Source organism: Amblyomma mixtum, chromosome 1 (genome assembly GCF_055824585.1).
Source record: "Amblyomma mixtum isolate Tamu chromosome 1, ASM5582458v1, whole genome shotgun sequence".
Taxonomy (NCBI): domain Eukaryota; kingdom Metazoa; phylum Arthropoda; class Arachnida; order Ixodida; family Ixodidae; genus Amblyomma; species Amblyomma mixtum.
The window spans coordinates 98,369,181-98,391,670 of record NC_143012.1 but is presented as its reverse complement, the minus strand read 5'-3'; the positions used below and the strand labels follow the sequence as shown (position 1 = coordinate 98,391,670).

The window sequence follows — 22,490 nt, the reverse complement described above, 5'->3', positions numbered from 1 at the left end:
ACAGAATAAATCGCTCAAGCCCAGTGTTTAACACAAAGCTCACTTAGCTATCACAGGGAAGCCAAGACATCTGAATGGCTAAGAAACCAGTGGTTACCATGACAGTACACAACACCGCCAAGTGCTTTTTTGGCTTAGCTTACAAGGCCGTCAAAAAAAATGCTTACCTTACAAGACCGCCATCCATTACATATGGTTTCATAAAGAAAATAAAACTGAAAGAATAAATCGCTCAAAGAAACCAGTGGTTACCATGACAGTACACAACACCGTCAAGTGCTTTTTTGGCTTAGCTTACAAGGCCGTCAAAAAAATGCTTACCTTACAAGGCCGTCATCCATTACATATGTTTTCATAAAAAACATAAAATTGACAGAATAAATCGCTCAAACCCAGTGTTTAACACAAAGCTCACTTAGCTATCACAGGGAAGCCAAGACATCTGAATGGCAAAGAAACCAGTGGTTACCATGACAGTACACAACACCACCAAGAGCTTTTTTGGCTTAGCTTACAAGGCCGTCAAAAGAAATGCTTACCTTACAAGACCGTCATCCATTACATATGGTTTCATAAAGAAAATAAAACTGAAAGAATAAATCGCTCAAAGAAACCAGTGGTTACCATGACAGTACACAACACCGTCAAGTGCTTTTTTGGCTTAGCTTACAAGGCCGTCAAAAAAATGCTTACCTTACAAGGCCGTCATCCATTACATATGTTTTCATAAAAAACATAAAATTGACAGAATAAATCGCTCAAACCCAGTGTTTAACACAAAGCTCACTTAGCTATCACAGGGAAGCCAAGACATCTGAATGGCAAAGAAACCAGTGGTTACCATGACAGTACACAACACCGCCAAGTGCTTTTTTGGCTTAGCTTACAAGGCCGTCAAAAAATAATGCTTACCTTACAAGACCGTCATCCATTACATGTGGTTTCATAAAGAAAATAAAACTGAAAGAATAAATCGCTCAAAGAAACCAGTGGTTACCATGACAGTACACAACACCGTCAAGTGCTTTTTTGGCTTAGCTTACAAGGCCGTCAAAAAAATGCTTACCTTACAAGGCCGTCATCCATTACATATGTTTTCATAAAAAACATAAAATTGACAGAATAAATCGCTCAAACCCAGTGTTTAACACAAAGCTCACTTAGCTATCACAGGGAAGCCAAGACATCTGAATGGCAAAGAAACCAGTGGTTACCATGACAGTACACAACACCGCCAAGTGCTTTTTTGGCTTAGCTTACAAGGCCGTCAAAAAAATGCTTACCTTACAAGGCCGTCATCCATTACATATGTTTTCATAAACAACATAAAATTGACAGAATAAATCGCTCAAACCCAGTGTTTAACACAAAGCTCACTTAGCTATCACAGGGAAGCCAAGACATCTGAATGGCAAAGAAACCAGTTGTTACCATGACAGTACACAACACTGCCAAGTGCTGTTTTGGTTTAGCTTAAAAACCTAGAGGCAAGCAAGTTGACTTGCGAGGTAATAACATAACCTGAAGAATCAGAAATGAAAACCTGATGTCCAAGTTGCACAACACCACAGTGAATCTTGTGTTGCCCAGTCAGCACGCACGTCAGATGGCGGTGGCCTCACTCCGTGACCGGCTCCTATTGATACCATAATGCAAAAGTACTTTTGTAAACTGATAACACCTGAACCACTACCGCTATACACTGACAGCACCGAAAAAAATTCCAGGGGTGCACATTAGTCTGCTTAGGTGCAGTAATGCGAAAGCATTAGACACGTTGTGATAATACATTGTTCATTTTTGAATATTTTAGTTTTTAATTATTTCATATTTCAAAAATCTCATTACTTGTTTATTTCCATCAACATAGACAAGGAGAATTATGGACACGGTTGCAAGAAGTTGGCATAGAGTTGTGGTTAGCGCACTCGGCTGGGGCACGGAAAAGTGGTGGTTAGATTCCTGGCGTGACCCTATTTTTTTTTTCTTAAAGGGTCCCTGAAAAGGGTGTTCGTGGTTGGCTATAATACACTTGCATTATGTACAATACAGGCCACCGAGTGTTCATGCTACGTACTGGACCTCAAAAGCGAACCGATCATTTACAATATAGTTTTAAAAATTTGCGCTTCCATGCCTCGCAGTGACCTGCAGTGCCGAGCTTTTGCCCAAATCTGTGCGTAACGCGTCATGGCACGCTCTTCACGTCTCCAGCGAAGGGCTGCCATTGGTTCGCCGTGACACCATTTTCTGACATCACACAGCTCCCATGGTCGCAAGACCCCCCACCGCTTCCCTTCCTTTCCCCCCCTCCCCTTCTGCTGCACGTGTCGGCAGCTGGCGGAGGTGCCGACATGTCGGCATGCAAAAAGTGACAAGACGAGAGTGAAAGGCGCGAAGATGCGTAAATTTAAATTTTGAGGGGAGATAACTAAACTTCCACAAAACGCATTAAGGAAATTCTTGCCGGAGGATATTCGTGAAGCAGCGTCCTTTAACGTCCTCGACATACCGCAACTTTATTCAGAGCCCCTTTCAGAGCTTCTTTAAGTTTCAGTTCGTGCAGACACGCTTTGCCAACACGCTCTGTTTACAGGTCTTGTCCGTGCCACTCATGAGATAAGAAATGCTTTTGCATTATTACTTAAACCAGTAGTGCCAATACAGACTCTTTAGCCTGCTTTTGACGGGCTAAGCTGCTCTATTTACTAGGAATTAGGTAAAACAGCCTTATTACTGCTTATGCTGCCTGTCATAAGTCGCTCAAAGGAATGAACAACACTTTGGGCCAGTACAGACCCAGGCCAGTTTCCACAAGAACTAAAATGAAACAGTGAAATCTCAAGGCTGCATCAAGTCTGATATCAAAGGACAGCGTTACCTTGGTGCTCTTGGTGCGGTGCCGTGCAGGGGCATGGCGCAGCCATTCACGGATCACTTCCTCCACGGCAAACTCTCTGCAATCGTGGACCATCTGTACAGCAGCTGTATACAAAAATATAAAGCAGTAATTAATCACGTCCTGTTTTTACTTTGCACAATTTTAATTGAGTTTGACCTAATTTTTTAAAAATTTGATGACATACAGAAAACAATTTGAACTGATGTTGATGGGAATTCTTGTTAACCGTAACAAAATTCTAAATGGTTTGGTCTGACCTGAAAACCAAAATAAGCACAGGACTGAAGGCTCTCCGTTCTGCACTCCTTTTCCTGCACAGCAGTTGGATATCGCATACCTCAGCAAAGTGAGACACACAGAATCAAGCCATCAGGATTGTTGTGATTTGGCACCATTTGCATCATTAAAATGCAGCCATTCAAACAAAAGATGCTAAATTTGAGTTTAGCTCAGTAGATATTTGGTGTACAGTAAGCAAAGCCTGGCATAGACACTGATATCTAGCTTGCCACTAACTTCGTAGACTGGTCCCACTTTTTATTATTCATCACAACAAAAGTGCAAGAAAAAGTTTAAGGATTAAATTCCCTTTTTATTTCTATATGTCTGCTTTAGCCACAGCGTACATGCACGGCTTTCTAGAGAACTCATGAACGTAGCCATCTTCGAATTTTTACTTGCATGCGACTTGTACAGATGGGTTACTTACATATGATGCAAGAGGCCACACGCAGTCCTGAAAATGAGTGTTTTCCTTTCTTTCCAAACCAGGAAAATTCACTGGCTAAGGCATCAGTTAGAAGGTGTCGAAGAACTCTCCGAGTGCAAGTTGTTATGTTAGCACCTCCTTTGGCAGCAAGTTCTCGAATCTAAAAAAAGATGGGAGATTACTAGCATCATGCAACAATGAATCAAAGTCAATGTATTCACAGCCTTGCTAGGCTAAGTAGCAATATATCTAGCCTCAAGTACACCACAGAATTGCTTTGGGGATCTGATTGTGAAATGTTTGCTTCACAGGACCACAAAGTGACTTAGGTCGGTTCTTTTCTTTGTGCAGTAAGATGTAAAACATTGATTTGATTCCATTTATTGGGGTTTAACGTCCCAAAGTGACTCAGGCTATGAGAGACGCCGTAGTGGAGGGCTCCGGAAATTTCGACCACCTGGGGTTTGTGCCCGTTAAGGAGCCCCAGGAGGTCGAAACCGACTGAGTGAAGATATCTAGTGATGTGCTGGGGGTAATGGAGTGGTCAAGGGTGTTCCATTCTGTTACTGTAAGTGGAAAAAAGGAGTATTTCAGGCAGTAAGTACGAAATGTGTGCTCTTTTAATGTTTCTGAATGTCTGTGACGTGTAGGTCTTGTCTCTGGGGCCATCAGGTACCTAGTTTTATCAAGGTTAAGCTGATTATGGAGTAACTGGTAAAGTAATTTTAGTCGTACAAGTTTAGCTCTATTTTCCAGAGTGAGAATGCCGGCTGTCTTGAGTAGTTCGGTGGGTGAGTCAGTAGGCCTGTATTTGTTAAACATAAATCTCACTGCCTTTCTTTGGATAGATTCTAATTTTCCTATGAGATATTTAGTATGAGGAAACCATTAAACTTTCGCATATTCAAGTACCGATCGTACGAAGGCGTGGTATGCAATTAGTTTTCTTGGAGGAGGAGCTTGTTGAAGATGCCTTTTGAGGAACAGGAGTTTTTTAATGGCGGCTGATATGACATAGGTGATATGTGAATCCCATCTAAGATCATGTGATATTATTACACCGAGGTATTTATAGCTGTTAACTCGAGTGAGGGGGGCGTTGTTGACAACGTAAGTGTAGGAAGACTGACGTTTTTTTCTGGTTTAGTGTGAGAAGAGCGGACTTATTAATGTTAAGGGCCATCTGCCAGTCTTTACACCACCTAGATACGGCTTCTGCAGCAAGTAAGCACAAAAATGTAAGCACAAAAAAAAACTGCAAGCACTTACAAACATTTCCTTTTTTGAACCAGTTAGAGTATCATCAAACTCTTTCAAAGAGCTGTAATCGCTGAAGGCAGTGGTCACGAAACGCTGCTGTCCATGTACCTCCTCTCTTGCATATCGACGAGATATTGCGGCTAAAGCCTCTCCTTGCTGCTCTTGAACAATACGTAGCACCGCCAGCTTGCTCAGCACTTGGTACTGGAACTCTGCAACAATAGTGTGCATGTTCTTTGCAACCTATTCAAAGTATTTTTCAGCATAAACAATTAAAAGTACCTAAAAAACTTGCACTTACAAAGTCCAGTACTGATAAAGTAATTTCATAATGAAATATAAAACCAGAGCACAAAATAAGCTATACTTCGTTTCATACATAGCGGTCAGCACTGCCAAGGCTGCGCGCCTGTTTGAGCAGGTCAAGTCACAACAAAAAATAGTTCGCCATACCACCAATGCGAACACAGGCATGTTTCATTCCAACAGATCCCAATACCATGACTGGCAACCTCATACACTTCGTTTTGCCTCTTACCACACTTCAGCTGTGTGATTCGTAGACTTCAAGGAGTAGGAATGACATGTGGCGGAGTGATACACAGCTGAGGCACCTTTTCTCTCAGACTGCATCCACACGTAAAATGTAGTTCACCATCACTGAAAGTTATAATATGGAGGTCCAGTGACAGAAAGCCCATCAGCCTTGATTGTGATTTGGAATGCTAGCATTTTGTTTTATATTGCTCTTTGATTTAGTTCAAACCCTCACTGGGGCTTCAAGAAGAACGAATGATGCGTGGCAGAGTAATATGGCTTCACAGCGCAGGACTTGCACAGCCACCACAGCGTTGACTACTATATATGAAAAGCAGTATAGAATAGTGTGTACAAATGGCACACTCACTGAACATTTATTCTTATTCCTCTGTAAAAACATTCATTAGTTATTAGCCAGCTACATGTTACAGAAAGTATGGTCACAAATGAAAGCAACATGTACCTACAGCATCCACACAGATGTGTTTGAGAACTGTATCATGAATATATATTTAGAATGTGTTTGCACTTACCTTCAGGGGGTAGTAGTCTTTTCTTCAACTGGGAGCAACATTCACTAGCAGATGGCAGGTCACCTGTAAAAACAAACTACCGTATTTAGGGCAATAAAACAAAATCATCAAAAAGGGGGACATGCAACTCTGCTACATATATAATGAGTTCATAGGTTTAATGTCCCAAAGTGGCTCAAGTTATGAGGGCGCCATAGTGAAGGGCGCCGAAAATTTCAACCACCTGGGGTTCTTTAATATGCATTGACATTGCACAGTACACGGGCCTCAAGCATTTGGCTTCCATCAAAATGTGACACCGTGGTTGGGACTGAACCTGCGTCTTTCAGGTCAGCAGCCGAGCAACATAACCACCGACCCACGGCAGCGGCGTAACATTTGTAATTAAAATAACTGTGTCACTATTCAACTTCACTTTATGTTCAAGTAAACTGTCAATCTGGTAATTTTTTTCATGCATAATGCAAACTTATAAGCCAGAAAGAAATGGTATAGTATACATGTGCATTAAAGTAAACAAAACAGATCGTGTATTTTGCTGTTATGCATTTATTGATGAATAATACCTTTGGCAGAGCATGTGCTAGTAAAAGAGTGAAAACTACATGTCATGTATCAGAAAATGTCGTGGTTTTAGAACAATGGGTCTTCAAACTGGTGCATCACAAAAAAGCTCCAGTGCCTACTAAATCTAATTTTACAGGCATACACAAATATTGTCACTACAAAAAGCCAGGAACTATTGCCATTTACACATTAAAGCCATACCCTTTCAGCTACAAACTTCAGGCAGTTTATGGATTCTGGAAGTGCTGGAGCTTTGTGATGCTAGAAATAATGTAAAAAGAGATCAAATAAATCTGAAATCTTCGAGAACAAAGAAGCCAAACAAATCACAACAGTGGTCACACCTTTCGAAGGCTGAATTCTAAAAGCAGTGTTACATTTGAAGTACATAAAAGGCACCAGACAATTATGAAGTCAAACTCTTTACTAATATCATAGGCTTATAAACAGTAAAATAGGTACTTCTGCAGGAGCGAACAATAATAAGCGCAATAATAGGCACACTATTGCAATGCTGTTTCTAGCTCAGAAAATGCCATGACAACTACCAACAACAATCAACGGCACCTTTATGTGTAATGTGTAGGTTATTGATAAAGTACAAAATTCGTTCTCACCAACTTCATTCCTCTCGTCAGAGTGGTCACTGGTCCCTTCTGTGTTTGCTACGAGAGAGAAGTCTTAGGTTCTGCAGTAAAACTACCCAAAGGCATTGCTTACCAATTTCATCCACGTCCATTGAGTCATGCTGATCGCCTAAAAATAAATCATAGGGGTCACCACTGTGAGTACCTGCATTGTGCAACATGATAAGGGAGTAAGTACTCATTAGCGGCCACTGAAGCACAGTCATATGGATACAAAGGAAAGCAATACAGCTTCCAGAAAAACTTGGTAGCTGAAGAAAAATTCGCACGAGTCCAGCCTACGCTTGTGTACAACATGCCAATGAGTAGTTACTGCCTCATTACAAATCTGCACCTAAGAGGAATCCCTCAAACACTTGACCAATACTGCAACATACTTACGTGGTGCAGTTGATGGCCCAGGGAAGCCAATGGGAGGTGATGGCGGTGGCCTCACCTCATCCTCGCTTGCATAGCGGCTTGGTTTTGACACCTTTGTCGAAAAACAGGAAGGGTAGATTCAGAAAACTAGCTCACAGCTACGGCATGAGTGCTAAAATAAATGCAAGAAATAATAGCTTATAACCTTCCGCTTTCCAAGAGAATCGCTCTCTAAGTCCGAGGTGTATTGAGCCCGGTCCAGTTTTTTTCGAGCATCGGCATAGTTCGCTGCAGTGAAAAAGTAAAAATTAAGGTTGTGTATAATTTCGGCTAAGAAAGTGTAGTGCGATTTATGACAAAGATTCTTGCTAAGCTGTGGCATGTTAAAATAAACAAACTTACTGTATGTGCCCTTTACATTGATGTTAAATCTCTTCCAGTCTTCGCCAGGGTTCTTTGCTTTCTGGACAAACGAGTTCTTAGAACCAGGGCCAGGTGGCCAGAAACACTTTCTTCCATTTATCCAGGATGCAGGGACGATGTCCACTGCGCCTTCTTCTGTAAATTCAACTATGCAGAACTTCATCTGGAAACAATGACATTGCTTATTTAATATTCTTGTGAAAACATGCCAGTGCTTTCGTTCTGCCTCCCAAAATTATTTGACCTGGCTTACAGAATCTAGTGGACATGTAACCTTCAGTTAGAGCAAGAATGTGCATACACTAGAGCTGAAAAATCAGTCTAGTTACATCAATATTGACTTGTCTGTTGATTTCAGATGTTAGTTGCTGAAAAATCAGTCTAGTTGCATCATTACTGACTTGTCAGTTGATTTCAGATGTTAGTTATGCTCAGCAATTTTTGTCTTAGTTTGGCCGGTCACAAACTTTCACAAACTTTCACAATTTATGAAATGCAGAAATGGTAATACCTTTTCATGGTTCGGAAACGAGGCTGGAAAATTGGGCAAAAGGCTGCCAGAATGCAAACTACAAATGCTGCCGAAAGCTACATGAACTGCTGTGCAGGACAATAACGTCTGAAGCTGCGATAACAATTGCTGCCAGTGACAAAGCAATTAAACCTAAAATCTTGAGAACAAACAAGAAAAATATCCCAAATTCAGAAAAGCCACGAAAGTACCCACGTTCGAACCTGGCCGCGTTTCGATGGAGCCAGAATGCAAAGGCACCCATGTTCTGTGCGATGTCAGTGTACGCTAAAGATCCCCAGGTGGTCAAAATTATTCTCTACTACGGCACCTCTTTCTCTTTCACTCCCAACTTCTTCCATTCCCTTAGAGCGTTCAGGTGTCGGCCGAGATGTGTGAGACAGATACTGCGCCATTTATTTATTTATTTATTTATTCAAGTACCTACATATCGCCCTGGTGGGCATTACAGTAGGGGGGACGAGGCAGAAAACTGGAACACTTGTCAGCGCCAAAGTTCTAAAGTGTAAACAGTACAGGCATCAAATACATTGTCCTGATGGGCATTGCAGAATTGAGGAACGATAGAAACCCATTTCAAAGCATCAGAGTGATAACAAATACAAGAAACAAACGCGGGCAATCAATAATTGCTCCAAAGTAATAAATAAACACACGCAACATACACGGGTAATCAATCAGTAGACATAAAGGGGAAAAATGAAGAAAGTTACGCGTATGACTAAGTGCATCGACAAACTTTGCACGATCAGCAGTTTCAACAATGTCAGGACGCAGCTGGTTCCATTTACTGATAGTGCACGGAAAAAACGACTTCTTATAAACAGATGTGCGGGCAAAAATTTCTTTAATCTTTAGGCTGTGATCTCGCCGCTCAGATACATAACTCGGTGTCTGTAAATATCTACTTTTAGCTAACGGTGTTTCGTTGTACAGAACGTCCCGCAAGAATAAAAGGCGAAATCGTTCACGGCGCAGGGAAAGGTCCTCCCAGTTAATCTGACGTTTTATACCGGAGATGCTGCTGGGAAATTGGTAACAACTAGTTACAAAGCGAGCGGCACGATTCTGAATGGCTTCTATACTGTTAATAAGATGCTGTGTGGGAGGGTCCCACACAATACAGGCATATTCAAGAATAGGGCGGACATTGGTAACGTAAAGTGTTTCCCTAACGTTTTGTGGGGCTTGTTTGAAGTTTCTTTTAATAAAGTTCAGAACGCGACCTGCCTTCTGGGTTATACATTGAACGTGATGATTCCATGTTAAGTCTGAAGAAAATGTGACACCTAGGTATTTAGCTTCGTTAACTGACGCGAGGGGCTGACCATCGATATAATAATTTGACTGCATGAAATTACGCTTTCTGGTGAAACGGATATAAGAGCACTTGGAAACGTTTAGAGACATAAGCCAGTTTTGACACCAATGGGATATTCTGTGGAGGTCGGACTGTAAAGCTAATCGATCTGAATCATGTTTAATTTCCCTGTATAAAACACAATCATCAGCGTAGAGCCTGATTTTTGAAGTTATTCCAGTACCAATGTCATTAACGTAAATTAAAAAAAGAAGAGGCCCTAATACAGAGCCCTGTGGTACCCCGGATGTCACAGAAGCGGTAGCAGATTCAGCTCCATTTACGATTACTTTCTGCGAACGGCCAGTTAGGTAATTTTGCAGCCAGAAAAGAATATGCTGAGGTAAACCTCAAAAGCCAATTTACCACAAACAGAAATCCTGTCACCAAAACAAAACATGGACGCAAGGAGGTTTCAAGCAAAAATACTAGAATTCTACTACAGACGTCACAGAAAGAAATTACAGCATCAAAGCAACCGCTGATGCCAGACAGGTTCCTGAAAAAACATGACTAACTCCTAGTGCTAATGAGAGTGTATAATGGGCTCAAGAAACAGGAGCGAACTTAGCTTGTATGCAACAGAGGAAAAACTGCAAAGTGGCCACTCTGTGGGAGAATTACAAGTTTTTTCACGCGTTCAATCAGCCAACTCCTGGGGGGTGAAAGCTTCTGGACAGAAGCAATACCAAGCCTTGTGGACTCGAAAGGATAGGTATTGTCACGTTGTAGTGACGGCAGTCCAGTGGTCAGGAAGACACCAGAAATACTTGCAAACGAAGCTCTTTATTTGGGCTGACTTGCGCCCTCAAAATAACTGAATCACTCGGCGGCGGCGTAAGCAATAAGCGTGCTCGTCAGTCGTCGAACTACGAATGTCCGCCGCTCGCGGCATCGCTCAATTTAAAGCCGGCTAGGAAACTTCCAGATAACAGGTCAAGATCATCTACGGTAATCTGGAAAAACCTAGATGCAGCCTTTCATGGCTGCGAACAATCGAGATTAGTCTGGTCGCTTCTCGCGCCACGAAAAAAAGTGATAACGACCCTTTCCTGCTGCCTTGAGCGTGAACGAACAAACACTACAATGATACGTGGCATTACCCCCCTTCCAAAGAAGCATCGGCTCGATGCTTTAAAATGAAAATAAACACGGACAATGAAAACTTCCAGTCCTTTAGCGTTCATAATATGGCTTCAGGCGTACGACATGTACGACTTCCGGGCGTGTGCGGCGTCGCTGAGATGCTGTCGTGCCGTCGGGGATGACTTCGTAGTCGAGGTCACCGATGCGACGGAGAACCTTGTACGGGCCAAAGTAGCGTCGCAGCAACTTTTCACTCAATCCACGGCGGCGAACTGGCGTCCATATCCAAACACGATCACCTGGCTTGTAATGCGTGTCTCGTCGGCGCAGATTGTAGCGTCGGGCGTCGGTGTGCTGCTGGTCTTGAATGCGAAGCCGCGCAAGTCTTCGGGCTTCCTCGGCGCGATGAAGGTAGGCGGCGACGTCGAGGTTGTCTTCGTCGGAAACGTGCGGGAGCATTGCGTCGAGTGTTGTCGTGGGCTTCCTGCCGTATACCAGCTGGAATGGGGTAAACCTGGTTGTCTCCTGGACGGCAGTATTGTACGCGAAGATCACGTAGGGCAGAATGGAGTCCCAGGTCTTGTGTTCGGCGTCGATGTACATGGAGAGCATGTCTGCGATGGTCTTGTTCAGACGCTCTGTGAGTCCGTTGGTTTGTGGATGATAGGCAGTTGTCCTCCGATGGCTTGTCTGGCTGTAGTTTAAAATGACTTGCGTCAGCTCCGCCGTAAACGCCGTTCCTCTGTCTGTGATGAGCACTTCCGGGGCGCCGTGTCGTAGGAGAATTTGTTCGACAAAAAATTTTGCGACTTCTGTTGCGGTACCACTAGGCAACGCTTTTGCTTCGGCGTAGCGGGTCATGTAGTCGGTGGCCACGATGACCCACTTGTTTCCTGATGAAGAGGTCGGAAAGGGGCCGAGGAGGTCCATCCCTATTTGCTGAAAGGGCTTAGTTGGCGGTGGTATGGGGTTCAGGAGTCCGGCTGGTCTAGTCGGAGGCGTTTTGCGTCGCTGACACTCACGGCACGTTTTCACGTAATGGGAAACGTCGGTAGCTAGCCGTGGCCAATAGTACTTCTCCTGGATGCGGTGCAACGTGCGAGCAATCCCGAGATGTCCTGCAGTCGGCTCATCATGACATGCCTGCATAATTTCTTGCCTGAGATTTTTGGGCATGACAAGAAGATGCACTGTCCTGTTCGGCGCGAAGTTCTTCTTCAGGAGGACATTGTTGTGAAGGACGAAGGAGGACAGTTGCCGCTTGAACCCTCGGGGAGGCGATGCGGTCTTGCCTTTCAGATAATCAACTAGGCTTTGCAAGTCAGGATCCGAGTGCTGCTGCTGCGCGAAACTGCTGGCGCTTACCGGTCCTCAGAAAGCGTCGTCGTCTTCCTCTTCGGGTGCTGCGTCGACAGGAGCTCGTGACAAGCAGTCTGCATCGGAATGCTTGCGGCCAGATTTGTAGACTACAGTTATGTCGAATTTTTGAGGACGCAGGCTCCAACGAGCAAGGCGGCCGGAGGGATCTTTCAAATTGGCCAGCCAGCACAGAGCATGGTGATCGCTCACAACCTTGAATGGTCGTCCGTATAGGTAGGGGCGAAATTTGGACGTGGCCCAAATAATGGCGAGACATTCTTTCTCTGTCGTCGAATAGTTGGCTTCGGCTCTCGACAGTGAACGGCTGGCGTACGCGATAACTTTCTCCTGTCTGCCATTTTTCTGAACGAGGACCGCTCCTAAGCCCACCCCGCTTGAATCGGTATGAACTTCGGTTTCGGCGTTTTCATCAAAGTGCCCGAGCACAGGAGGCGACTGTAAGCGGCGCTTCAGCTCGTTGAAAGCTTCCTCTTGTGGCCTTTCCCATTTGAAAGGCACGTCAGCCTTGGTAAGTTGAGTCAAAGGTTCAGCGATGCGCGAAAAGTTCTTGACGAATCGTCGGTAATAAGCGCACAATCCAAGGAATCTGCGTATAGCCTTCTTGTCATTAGGCTGTGGAAACTCTGCGATCGCAGCCGTCTTCTGGGGGTCTGGGCGAACTCCATCCTTGCTTACGACGTGACCAAGGAACAGCAGCTCCTCGTAGGCGAAGTGGCACTTCTCTGGTTTCAGTGTCAGGCCTGAAGACTTGATCGTTTCCAGCACTATCCGAAGCCTTCTGAGGTGGTCTTCAAAGCTTGAGGAGAAGACAACAATGTCATCTAAGTAGACTAGGCAAATCTGCCACTTCAAGCCTGCGAGCACCGTATCCATTACTCGCTGGAACGTCGCTGGGGCAGAGCAGAGGCCGAATGGCATCACCTTGAACTCGAAGAGTCCGTCTGGCGTGATGAACGCAGTGTTCTCGCGATCTCTTTCGTCGACTTCAATTTGCCAGTAGCCGCACTTGAGGTCCATCGATGAGAAGTACTTAGCGTTGCACAGCCGGTCCAGTGTATCGTCGATGCGGGGGAGGGGGTAGATATCCTTCTTCGTAATGTTGTTCAGGCGGCGGTAGTCGACGCAAAAGCGAAGGGTGCCGTCTTTCTTTTTCACTAGGACGACCGGTGCTGCCCAGGGGCTCCTCGATGGCTGTATGACGTCGTCACGAAGCATTTCCTCAACTTGCTTGCGGATAGCTTGGCGTTCTAGCGGCGATACGCGGTAGGGGCTCTGTCGCAGTGGTCGCGCGTGTTCGTCTGTGACAATGCGGTGCTTGGCTAGCTTGGTTCTTCGCACATTTGATGCTGATGAGAAGCAATCGGTGTACCTTTGAAGAAGACTGCGTATTTGGTCTTGTCTGCTCCGGGGTAATGCCGGGTTGATGTCGAACGTGGGTTGATGGCCTTGGTCAAATGGTTCTGCGGGTTGATCGGGTAGGGCAAATACGTCTCTGATGTCTGCCAGCTCGTCGAGGAAAGCGATCGTCGAACCTTTGTTTAGATGCCGGTATTCTTCCGTGAAGTTGGTTAGCAACACCTGGGCTTGGCCATTTCGGATTTCGGCGACTCCCCTCGCGACGCCCAATCCTCGATCCAGGAGTAACTGGGTGTTCCCCTCGATAACGCCTTCGGCATTTTCGATGTCTCCAGTACCTATGCCGACGAGAACACTTGATCGGGGCGGCACGCTCAATGCTTCATCGAGGACGTTTAAGGCAACGTGATGAGTCGCGCCCGTCCCAACCGGTATGGCTTTTTCCGTGGAAAGCTTGATCGACTTAGATCGAAGGTCGATGATCGCCCGATGTTCGTTCAGGAAGTCCATTCCCAAAATCACGTCTCTCGAGCATTGCTGTAGGATCAGGAAGGTTGTCGCATAGGTTCTCCCATTTACAGTAACTCTCGCGGTGCAGCGTCCTGACGGCGTAATCAGGTTGCCACCTGCGGTGCGGATCAGCGGGCCATCCCAGGTTGTTGTTACCTTCCTGAGTCGGACAGCGAGTGGGCCACTCATGACAGAGTAGTCAGCTCCCGTGTCCACCAAGGCAGTAATCGCGTGGCCGTCGACCCTAACTTCAAGGTCACTTGTTCGCGTTCTCGTATTGTACGTTGTCTTCGGTGTCCGATCACGCTTCGTCGAGTAGTGAGGCTGCGGTGGGCGTACTGCGACGTTACTTCACTGGGCAGCGGTAAAAGCTTCAAGTCTGGCCGCGTCGTCGTCGTCGGTGTCGTCGTCGTCGGTGTTGTCGTCGGTGTTGTCGTCGTAGTTGAGGCATGGTCTTGAGTATTCGTCGATGGAGGATCTTTGTCATTGCGCTTAGAAGCAACCTCACCTCCAGAGGCTGCTTTATTTAGTTTAACCTTCGGGGGCTGGGGGAGCGTCCACGCACGGCGTAACCTCGGCTAAGAGATACAAAGCGCGGGGACGATGGCGACGGGGAACGTGATAGGCGGCTCGTCGATGAGTATTCTTCCCGACGTAAAAACTCCTCGATTTCGGCTGGTCGCTGGCCGGGTCGGGGTCGTGGAGCGTCGTAAGAGAACCCTCGGATGCCCAGTCTTCTGTATGGGCAGTGCCGGAGGACGTGACCGGCTTCGCCACAGTGGAAGCATAGTGGGCGGCGCTGGTCGGGAGTTCTCCACTCGTCGCATTTCCTCGGCTGCGCGCGTCGCTCGTAGGACGGGCGGGTTGGGGCGAGTGGGCGGCGGTCCAACGCAGCTGGCTGAGGGCGATAGGGGCTTGGGTCCCGTTGTCGAGGTGCAGGACGGCGCACAGCTGCGGCGTAAGTCATGGCTGGGGGCTGCATAGGCTGCATGGGTGTCGGCGTCGCACCCAAGGCCTGTTGAACCTCGTCCCGGATGACGTCAGTGAGCGGTGAAGGTTGCGGCTGCGTTCCCGTTGGCAGCAATCGTCGGAGCTCCTCTCGCACAACTTGACGTATAACCTCCCGCAGGTCATTGCTGTTAGCGGTGTCCAGGCAGCTTGCTGAGAAAACGCGCTGCTGGCGGTCATACTGGCGGGCTCGGGCATCAAGAGTTTTTTCCATCGTGGATGCCTCTTCTACAAATTCCGCGACAGTTTTCGGTGGGTTGCGGACGAGGCCGGCAAAGAGCTGCTCTTTAACTCCTCGCATGAGCAGCTTTACTTTTTCTTCTTCCTTCATGTTTGCGTCGGTACGCCGGAAGAGACGCTTCATTTCCTCAGTGTACACAGCAACGGTCTCGTTTGGGTGTTGTATGCGAGACTGTAGCAGCTGCTGGGCTCTCTCCTTTCGCACGACGTTCGTGAAGGTCTTTAGAAGCTGCTCCTTGAAGGTTTCCCAGTTCGTGAGGTTAGCTTCCTCATTCTCAAACCAGACTTTTGCTGGTCCCTCCAAGGCGAAGAACACGTACCTAAGTTTCGTGGCATCGTCCCAGTTGTTGAAGATCGCCACACGGTCGAACTGCTCCAGCCATTCTTCGGGGTCGGCGCCAGGCGAAGCGTCGAAGGTTGGTGGCACCCGGGGCTGCTGAAGAATGATTGGAGTCATCGTCTGGGGCAAGCTCATGGTAGATGTTGCTGCTGGCTTTCGCTTCCGGGTAGGGTCCGGCAGAATCCCGAACTCAGGTTCGGCAGAGGCTCTACTATCATAAACTGCCTGCCAATGATGCAAGGGCGGTTATCTTCCCTCCTGTGCGCTATTCTCTCAATGAGAACAATGTCATTGTTGATTTTGCAACAGTTGTTGCCTTGTTTTAGACTCAGTGTGAAAGAGTCGAACTTGATAGCACTGTATTGGGGACACACATATTCCACTGGAAGATCTGCTCCCTCATGACTGCCTAACAGCTCATAGTCGTTGTGACAGGTGACGGGAGAAGGCCTCATGAAATTAATATTCTCTTGAGTTCTGTTGTAGATTTGTCTCAGAGTGGATCCTGGTTTGCGCAACAAGTTCTTAATCATCTGTAAGTTGTTTTCGAAAGGGAACGCTGAGAAAGAATCCAAAGTACCATACCACTGAGCATCTGCAGCAAGGTGCAGGAGACAGTGCACATTGTATGACACATTGGTTTCTCCATATATATCAACGAAGCCTTCTACAAAATGCTCTAGAAGTTTGCCTGCATAGTCACCATGCTGTTCACACAAAGCAGATATGCTTAGGACTGAAGCAGCTGCGTGGAGTGTAAGGAAGTTCATATAGACTGCTTCCGAGAGCTCCTTTACAATGATAGGACCGGTATAGTGAAGAAAAAGCCGAAACTCCGTAGCTTTCCACCTGTCCTTCTATGGGTTTCTACGTGGACAAAGGCCACCACCCACCGCGGGTTCGAGCTTCGCGCGAGCCAAAGGCCCCGATCAGCCGTCACCACACACACACTGGGACACCGATGCGGTGCACTCAACCTCCGCTGGGAGGAGAGCGATTCGCCGCAAAGAAATAGGCCTCCAAGTTCACCAAGGAGACGTTTATTCACATCGTCCTCCAGCTGATACACACACACTCAATAGTCACCCCGTCCCGGGGGCGCGCGAGGAGCAAGGCTCCGCTGCGCGCACGAAGCGACTCGAGTAATGCGCGCCGCTAGCACGCCGCTGCAGGAGAATGTCCCCGCGGCAGTGCTGTGATCTCTCTCTCGTGTCGACCGTTGGGCCGGTTGCGAGAGAGAGTGGGCAAACAACGCAAGGTACGCCTGTCTGAGGTCGCTGGACCCCGCTGGACAGGCTCGAGCCGCTGCAGGTCAGAGGACACGTGCGGGCGAGCTCGAGTAAGCACTGGTCCGAGCGGCAAAGGCCGGCAGGGACAAACAGTAACGTACGCACCTTTCGCTGTCTCGGAGGGATCCCTCTCTCTGGGCCCCACTCGGACGGTCGCGCGGCGCGCGGCCGCCCAAAGCGGGGTCCCGAATTCCCGCCAAAAGGCGCCAATGGCAAAGGCCCTTGGGGAGCCGGGGCGGAGCTGTGGCTAAATGACAGTGATTAGTCACAAAGCCGCCTCTCCACCGCCTGAGGCGGGAGCAAGGGAAAGAGGAGAAACAACGCGGGCGGCCGGCACAGCCGCGCAAAGGCGACGGCGGAAAGCCAGGATTCCCACACTTCTCATCGAGCCCCCTGGGCTTACGCGCAAACTCATCTGGCACATGTTTCTGCAGAGAGGCGCTATGATTTGAAATCCGGTCGCGGTCAGCCGGACCAATCCGAACAGAAAGAGGACCACAGAACCATAAATTTATGAGCTTCCTCATCATGCCTAGATACAGTAAGTGCATAGGATCAAGAGGAGCACATTTTACACAGTCAATAGGCAACTCAGTCAGAATAGATACGCCTTGGTGGTAGTTGAAGTCTGTCTGAAGGCGAAACGACTGGTCTGTCCTTGGCGTTCCTGCCGCTGATGAAAAGAAGACCTTGTCATGGAAGCTGCCTTCAGCTGTACATTTAGGGCAGCCATAATAGCTGGTGTGGCCTTTTGTCTGGAATATAAATGCCCGGGCTGGTGCATCACAGATAATATTCCTCAACTGAACCTTCACTTGACTGCCGGATACAGAGAGGCCATCATTAAGTACCTGTTTTAGTTCTGTGACAAGAGGGCGTAAAAAGTCATTTGAGCATTGTGGCTTAGATGGACCTTCAAATGCCCCAACAACAAACGGCTCTGATGCACAGCCAGTGACAGTATCCGCATGCACAAGGCACTGTATTGACCAAAGCTGCTGCTTAGAACTTTTAGACAAAGGTAGTCCATCCACATTAAAACTAAGGGCTATCATCTCTGGAAAGGGCTCCATCTTAAGGATATAGTGCAACAAGGTTTCCTTCAGACCATAGTGGCAGTACAAGCCTGGAGGCAACGGCACCACACCAGCTGTTGCAGCCGACATGCGGGGAGTTTTCAGGAGAGTCCGGGCGTCAGTGGGTAGGTTACGAAAGCAACCATGTGATTTCAAAATTCCCAAGAGAGATGTTAAGGACCTGTGAGTAACATTATTCTCTACAGCCCACTCCGCCAGCCGCTTCCCGAAGCTCGCGCTACCAGGGCTATCAACATCCTCACAAGCACTGGGTTCTTCCCTGCTGACGCCACACAGAGTGGAAGACGAGCTGCCAGCTGGAAGGGCACATTCATCCGGTACGCTGCTGCTATTAACGCAGTCTTCTACCTCCTCTTCTGAGCAATGAGATGCGCATTCTACAGCAATGTTAACAGGAGCTTCGTCTACCAAAACACGGCCAAAAATGTGGGATTGTTTGTCAACAGGTTGATCACCTGACAAGCTCTCAGCTGAAACGACAACCTCAGGGGGCGAAGTCGAATCGCTGCTCTGACCGGAGACGTTCAACAAGCACGTTGGGCTGATGTCTGAGAATTTCGGGTCGTGTGCATTAAACAGGCCCTCGACTTCGCGATGAGCTTTGTACAAAATATGCCTCTTGGATGGAACTTTCGGCATATTTGCGATGTCAAGAACAACCTGACCAAAAAAGACAGTCATGGAAGTAAGCTACGTGTTGTTGAGTCATAAATGCAAGACAAAAGGCCAAATACAAAGCGGAACTGGTAAATGACACAACGCGTGCAGAACATCAATTTACCCCTCAACGACAGGGCCATGTACTACACAAGGGCAGAAACTTGTCCCGTGTCCCGTTACCTCATACACCTCACCTCTGTACTAAATATGTCCTTCATGCAAGCGTTAACGAGTAAAGCCAGCTGTGAAGTGACGGCAAACCACATACATTTTGTTGATGCTGGCTCATCACGCTGACAGCGGAAAACCAAGGACCCGGGCTGAAAGCGAAGTCCACGCTAATTTCTCGATAACCACACAGGTTGCAAACGGTGTGGAAGGCATGTGCATAAACCATGTCAGAAACCGCAGAAACAGCTGATCAGATGGCGATGGCGATACGGTGCTACCGTTCTGAACAGGCTATCACAAATAAAAAACTGGAACTGACCAAGAAGAAAAAAAAGCAGAAAACAAAACAACACTGCAAAAGTTTTAACATGTGATTAAATTTGCGAAATAATTTTGTAGTTACAACGAGTTTTTGTACCCTTACCCAAATGTGAAACTGAAAAGAAATTGCAATTTTTTTGTAGTTGTCAATATTTCTTATGTACAAATATTGTTCAATATACTTTTTATTTTGATATCCGTGAACATTAACTGGCATTCGTGAGTTTGTGTTTAAATTTATTATTCTTATACACCTTTTTAAATAAAGAGGCCACAAGGGGGATGCCTGACGCTCGAAGATGATTACGTTCGACTGTGCTTCAATGCTTTGTTTAGACGCTGTTTGAGTGGCGAAGTAGCGTTTTGCATCTTTATCAGGTGCTCAGATACAGCATTCAGAGTGTGTTCTACTAATATGGCTAAGTTCCGAGACGCAAGTTTACTTGCAATCTTCACACGACGAAGCGTCCGTCTTCTCAGCCACTAGACTCGGGTGTTTCAGCGAGCGGCAGAAAGCTTGAGAACATTTCAAAAACCTATGAAACTCTGCTACCTGATTCTGCACTCCAAAGGAACTGGATTTTTGACATTGATATCTCTTCTTTTTTTGTGTTTTCCTTGCTGGCATGCCCTTAATGCGTGAATACAGCAGTGACGCTCAAGGCATGTGCTCGGCCTGTGCGGTGGTGTGTGCGGAGTGTGGCTTCGAGTATTCATTAGACACATCGAAAAGAATGGTGTGTGCAGATGAGAACAATGTTCGACTGTTGTACGCAGTGCGCCAGTTAGAGAAAGGACATGCAGATGCGTCACCAGCTGTGACGTGATGAACATGCCTCCCCCTTTGCGTCATTCCGCCTACGGCAGAATATCGTCTCGGCTTTCAGCAGCGGCTGGAAAAGTAGCATCGAAGTCGGTGGTTAATGCTGCTGCAGAAGTTCGTGCTGTGGTGGGGAGAGATGAGTGCGGTGTTTCAGGTGATGGAACATGACAGAAGTGGGGGCATTCTTTTCTTTGAATCGGTGTGTGTCTGTGATAACTTGGGCACAAAAAAAATTATCGATGTTGTGGCACTTTCCAGCACATGCAAGGCTTGCAAAACTAAAAGCAAGTTGAGCCCAGGAAGTGTTTCATTCCAGGAGTGGAAAGGAAGTCATACTTTCTGCCAAGCAAATCGCAAAGATAGTGCAGGTGGTATGGAGACGGTTTGCTTGTATGGAATATTTGAGAGGTCACAAGCAACGAGAGGCTTCAAGTACCTGGACTACTAAGCGATGGTGATTCCAAGAGCTATGCCACTGTAGGGGCATGTATGGAGATAACAGCGTCAAGAAACTTAAATGCATTAGGCATGTCCAGAAGCGTGTTGTCTGCTGCGTGAGAAAACTCAAAAAAGCTCTGTGTTGACTTGGTGTTAAAGGAAAGCCAACTGATGCCCTTATTGACCGCCTGCAAAACTGCTATGGGATCATCGTAAGAGCTAACGTGGGAAACCTTTTGGCCATGAAACAAGCCATCCTAGTCAGCCTCTTTCACTGCAGCTCCACTGACAAGCAGCCAAGGCACGGCCTGTTCCTTCCTGGACTGACCAGCTGGTACGGGTACAAAAGTGTTGAAGGCCAAGGGAAGTGTGTGCACAAAGGAGGGCTTCCAAATGCCGTGCTGAACAGAGTGGAAGCTGTCTGCAGTAATATATGTTATAATGAACGTCCATCTAAGTGTTTGCATGGCAAAACACAAAATGCAGATGAGTGTTTCAATGAGCTTATATTGTAGCAGTGGACCTCAAGGAGGTGTGTAAGTCATGCCTACAATGCTGTTTGCCTGGTATGATGCTGTGGCACACTTCAATAATGGCATAAGCACCCTGGATGTCCTGAGAAAGGCTGGCATTGAACGAGAGTGCCTCACGACAAGAGTATGCATTGCCAGAGACTACCAGCAAATGCAGATGGCTCTACGCATATCAACTGACAAGACAAAATGGGCTAGGAAGAAACAATGGGCACCCACACGAACAAAAGGAGACCCTACTGCATCTCAGGAGGGCACAGCTATGAGCATGGTGCATTTTAGACCTGCATATATATATATATATATATATATATATATATATATATATATATATATATATATATATATATTTCACATCTTTCACACGTTTTGAAATCCTTGTGTTTTTCCAAAATGATTTTGCCCCACCTCATCTTACACAAACTGTGTAACGTTTTTCTGAATGGATATTTTGAAATGTAATTTTCGCCACTAATTCCCCATATACAGATATATTCAATAAATAAAATAAAATTTGAATCTATTGAAGATTATTTAAAAAACATCTGTTTTGAAGTAAATGTTGAAATAAACAATTTTTTCCACTTTGTTAAGTTTTTTAAAAATTGCTTTCTCAGTATTGATTGCATTACATTTATCCTAGTTCATTGCACAAGTCACACATTCAGCTACACAAATAGCAAAGCTTTCCTCAGTTCAGCATTCCAGTAGCTTATCGTTGCTAGCGCGACTAGCAGCTTTAACATATTTGCAACAAAAATTAACTCCCAAAAATTGAACCAATTTTTGTACTTTAAATAGTTGGGTAAGTTGAATGATATGTGCTTAATAAAAAAAAGGTTACTATTGTTCTAGCTGCTGATTTTTAAAAAGTTTTTCAGTGTGGCCTCGCACCTTAACCTGAGATAGCTTGTGTTGGCTGCAGCACAAGATATAAGTTCAAAGTAAGAATAGTAACGAAGTAATGTAAACCCTGACCACAGTGACTGGCGTTTTAAGCCAACTGCATTCAACTGAGTCAGAAATCTGATGGGTGTGCATTCAGATTTGTCTTTACTACTACCAATATTTTTTTTCCTTTTTTTAGGTAGGTTAATGTTGCCATGAAGCGATGCAAAAGTACTTGATGCAGGGCTTGTTGGTTCATGTTACAATATTTTTAACCGTTTGCGCCGTTAAAAATATTGTACCATGAAGCGAGCACGAACACACGCAAAAATACAGGCAGCGCTGGTCATGTCTCCAATTTGTAGTCGACAGCAATTTCCAACCTTAAATGCAGTAAGGCAACACGAAGTATCGAATGATTGAAAAATATGAAACTCTTAAAATATATCTCACTTACGTTCCCAGGACGTGACAAGTAATATCTACGAGGAGTCTAGGTTAAGGCAGATATAACGTC

General features: G+C 46.1%; 1 protein-coding gene and 1 pseudogene across 2 annotated transcripts; one reads left to right on the top strand and one right to left on the bottom strand.

Annotated features, from left to right (window-relative positions):
• Positions 1-19,244, bottom strand: LOC149367290 (uncharacterized). Of its 2 annotated transcripts, XM_089554951.1 has the most exons (11): positions 19,068-19,242; positions 7,921-8,104; positions 7,724-7,806; positions 7,540-7,630; positions 7,232-7,267; positions 7,129-7,176; positions 5,945-6,007; positions 4,881-5,083; positions 3,612-3,771; positions 2,882-2,985; positions 1-1,636 (listed from the first exon to the last, which is right to left on the bottom strand). In XM_089554951.1, exons 1-11 carry the CDS (start codon positions 19,194-19,196, stop codon positions 1,619-1,621), a joined length of 1,119 nt encoding a protein of 372 aa, XP_089411077.1. In that variant the 5' UTR covers positions 19,197-19,242; the 3' UTR covers positions 1-1,618. The 2 variants fall into 2 exon arrangements, with proteins under 2 accessions (XP_089411077.1, XP_089411083.1); XM_089554957.1 differs by lacking the exon at positions 7,129-7,176 and having other exon boundaries at positions 19,068-19,244.
• Positions 19,245-19,590: 346 nt separating this feature from the next.
• On the top strand, positions 19,591-21,391 carry LOC149367289 (uncharacterized; annotated as a pseudogene).
• Positions 21,392-22,490: the final 1,099 nt, after the last annotated feature.

Coding starts and splice junctions, on each gene's coding strand:
- LOC149367290 (XM_089554951.1), bottom strand. CDS start 19,196: ATGGTTTATGCACATGCCTTCCACACCGTTTGCAACCTGTGTGGTTAT. Junction 6,008..7,128: donor TGACGAGAGGAATGAAGTTG/GTGAGAACGAAT, acceptor TTGTTTTTACAG/GTGACCTGCCATCTGCTAGT. Junction 5,084..5,944: donor AAGACTACTACCCCCTGAAG/GTAAGTGCAAAC, acceptor CTATTGTTGCAG/AGTTCCAGTACCAAGTGCTG.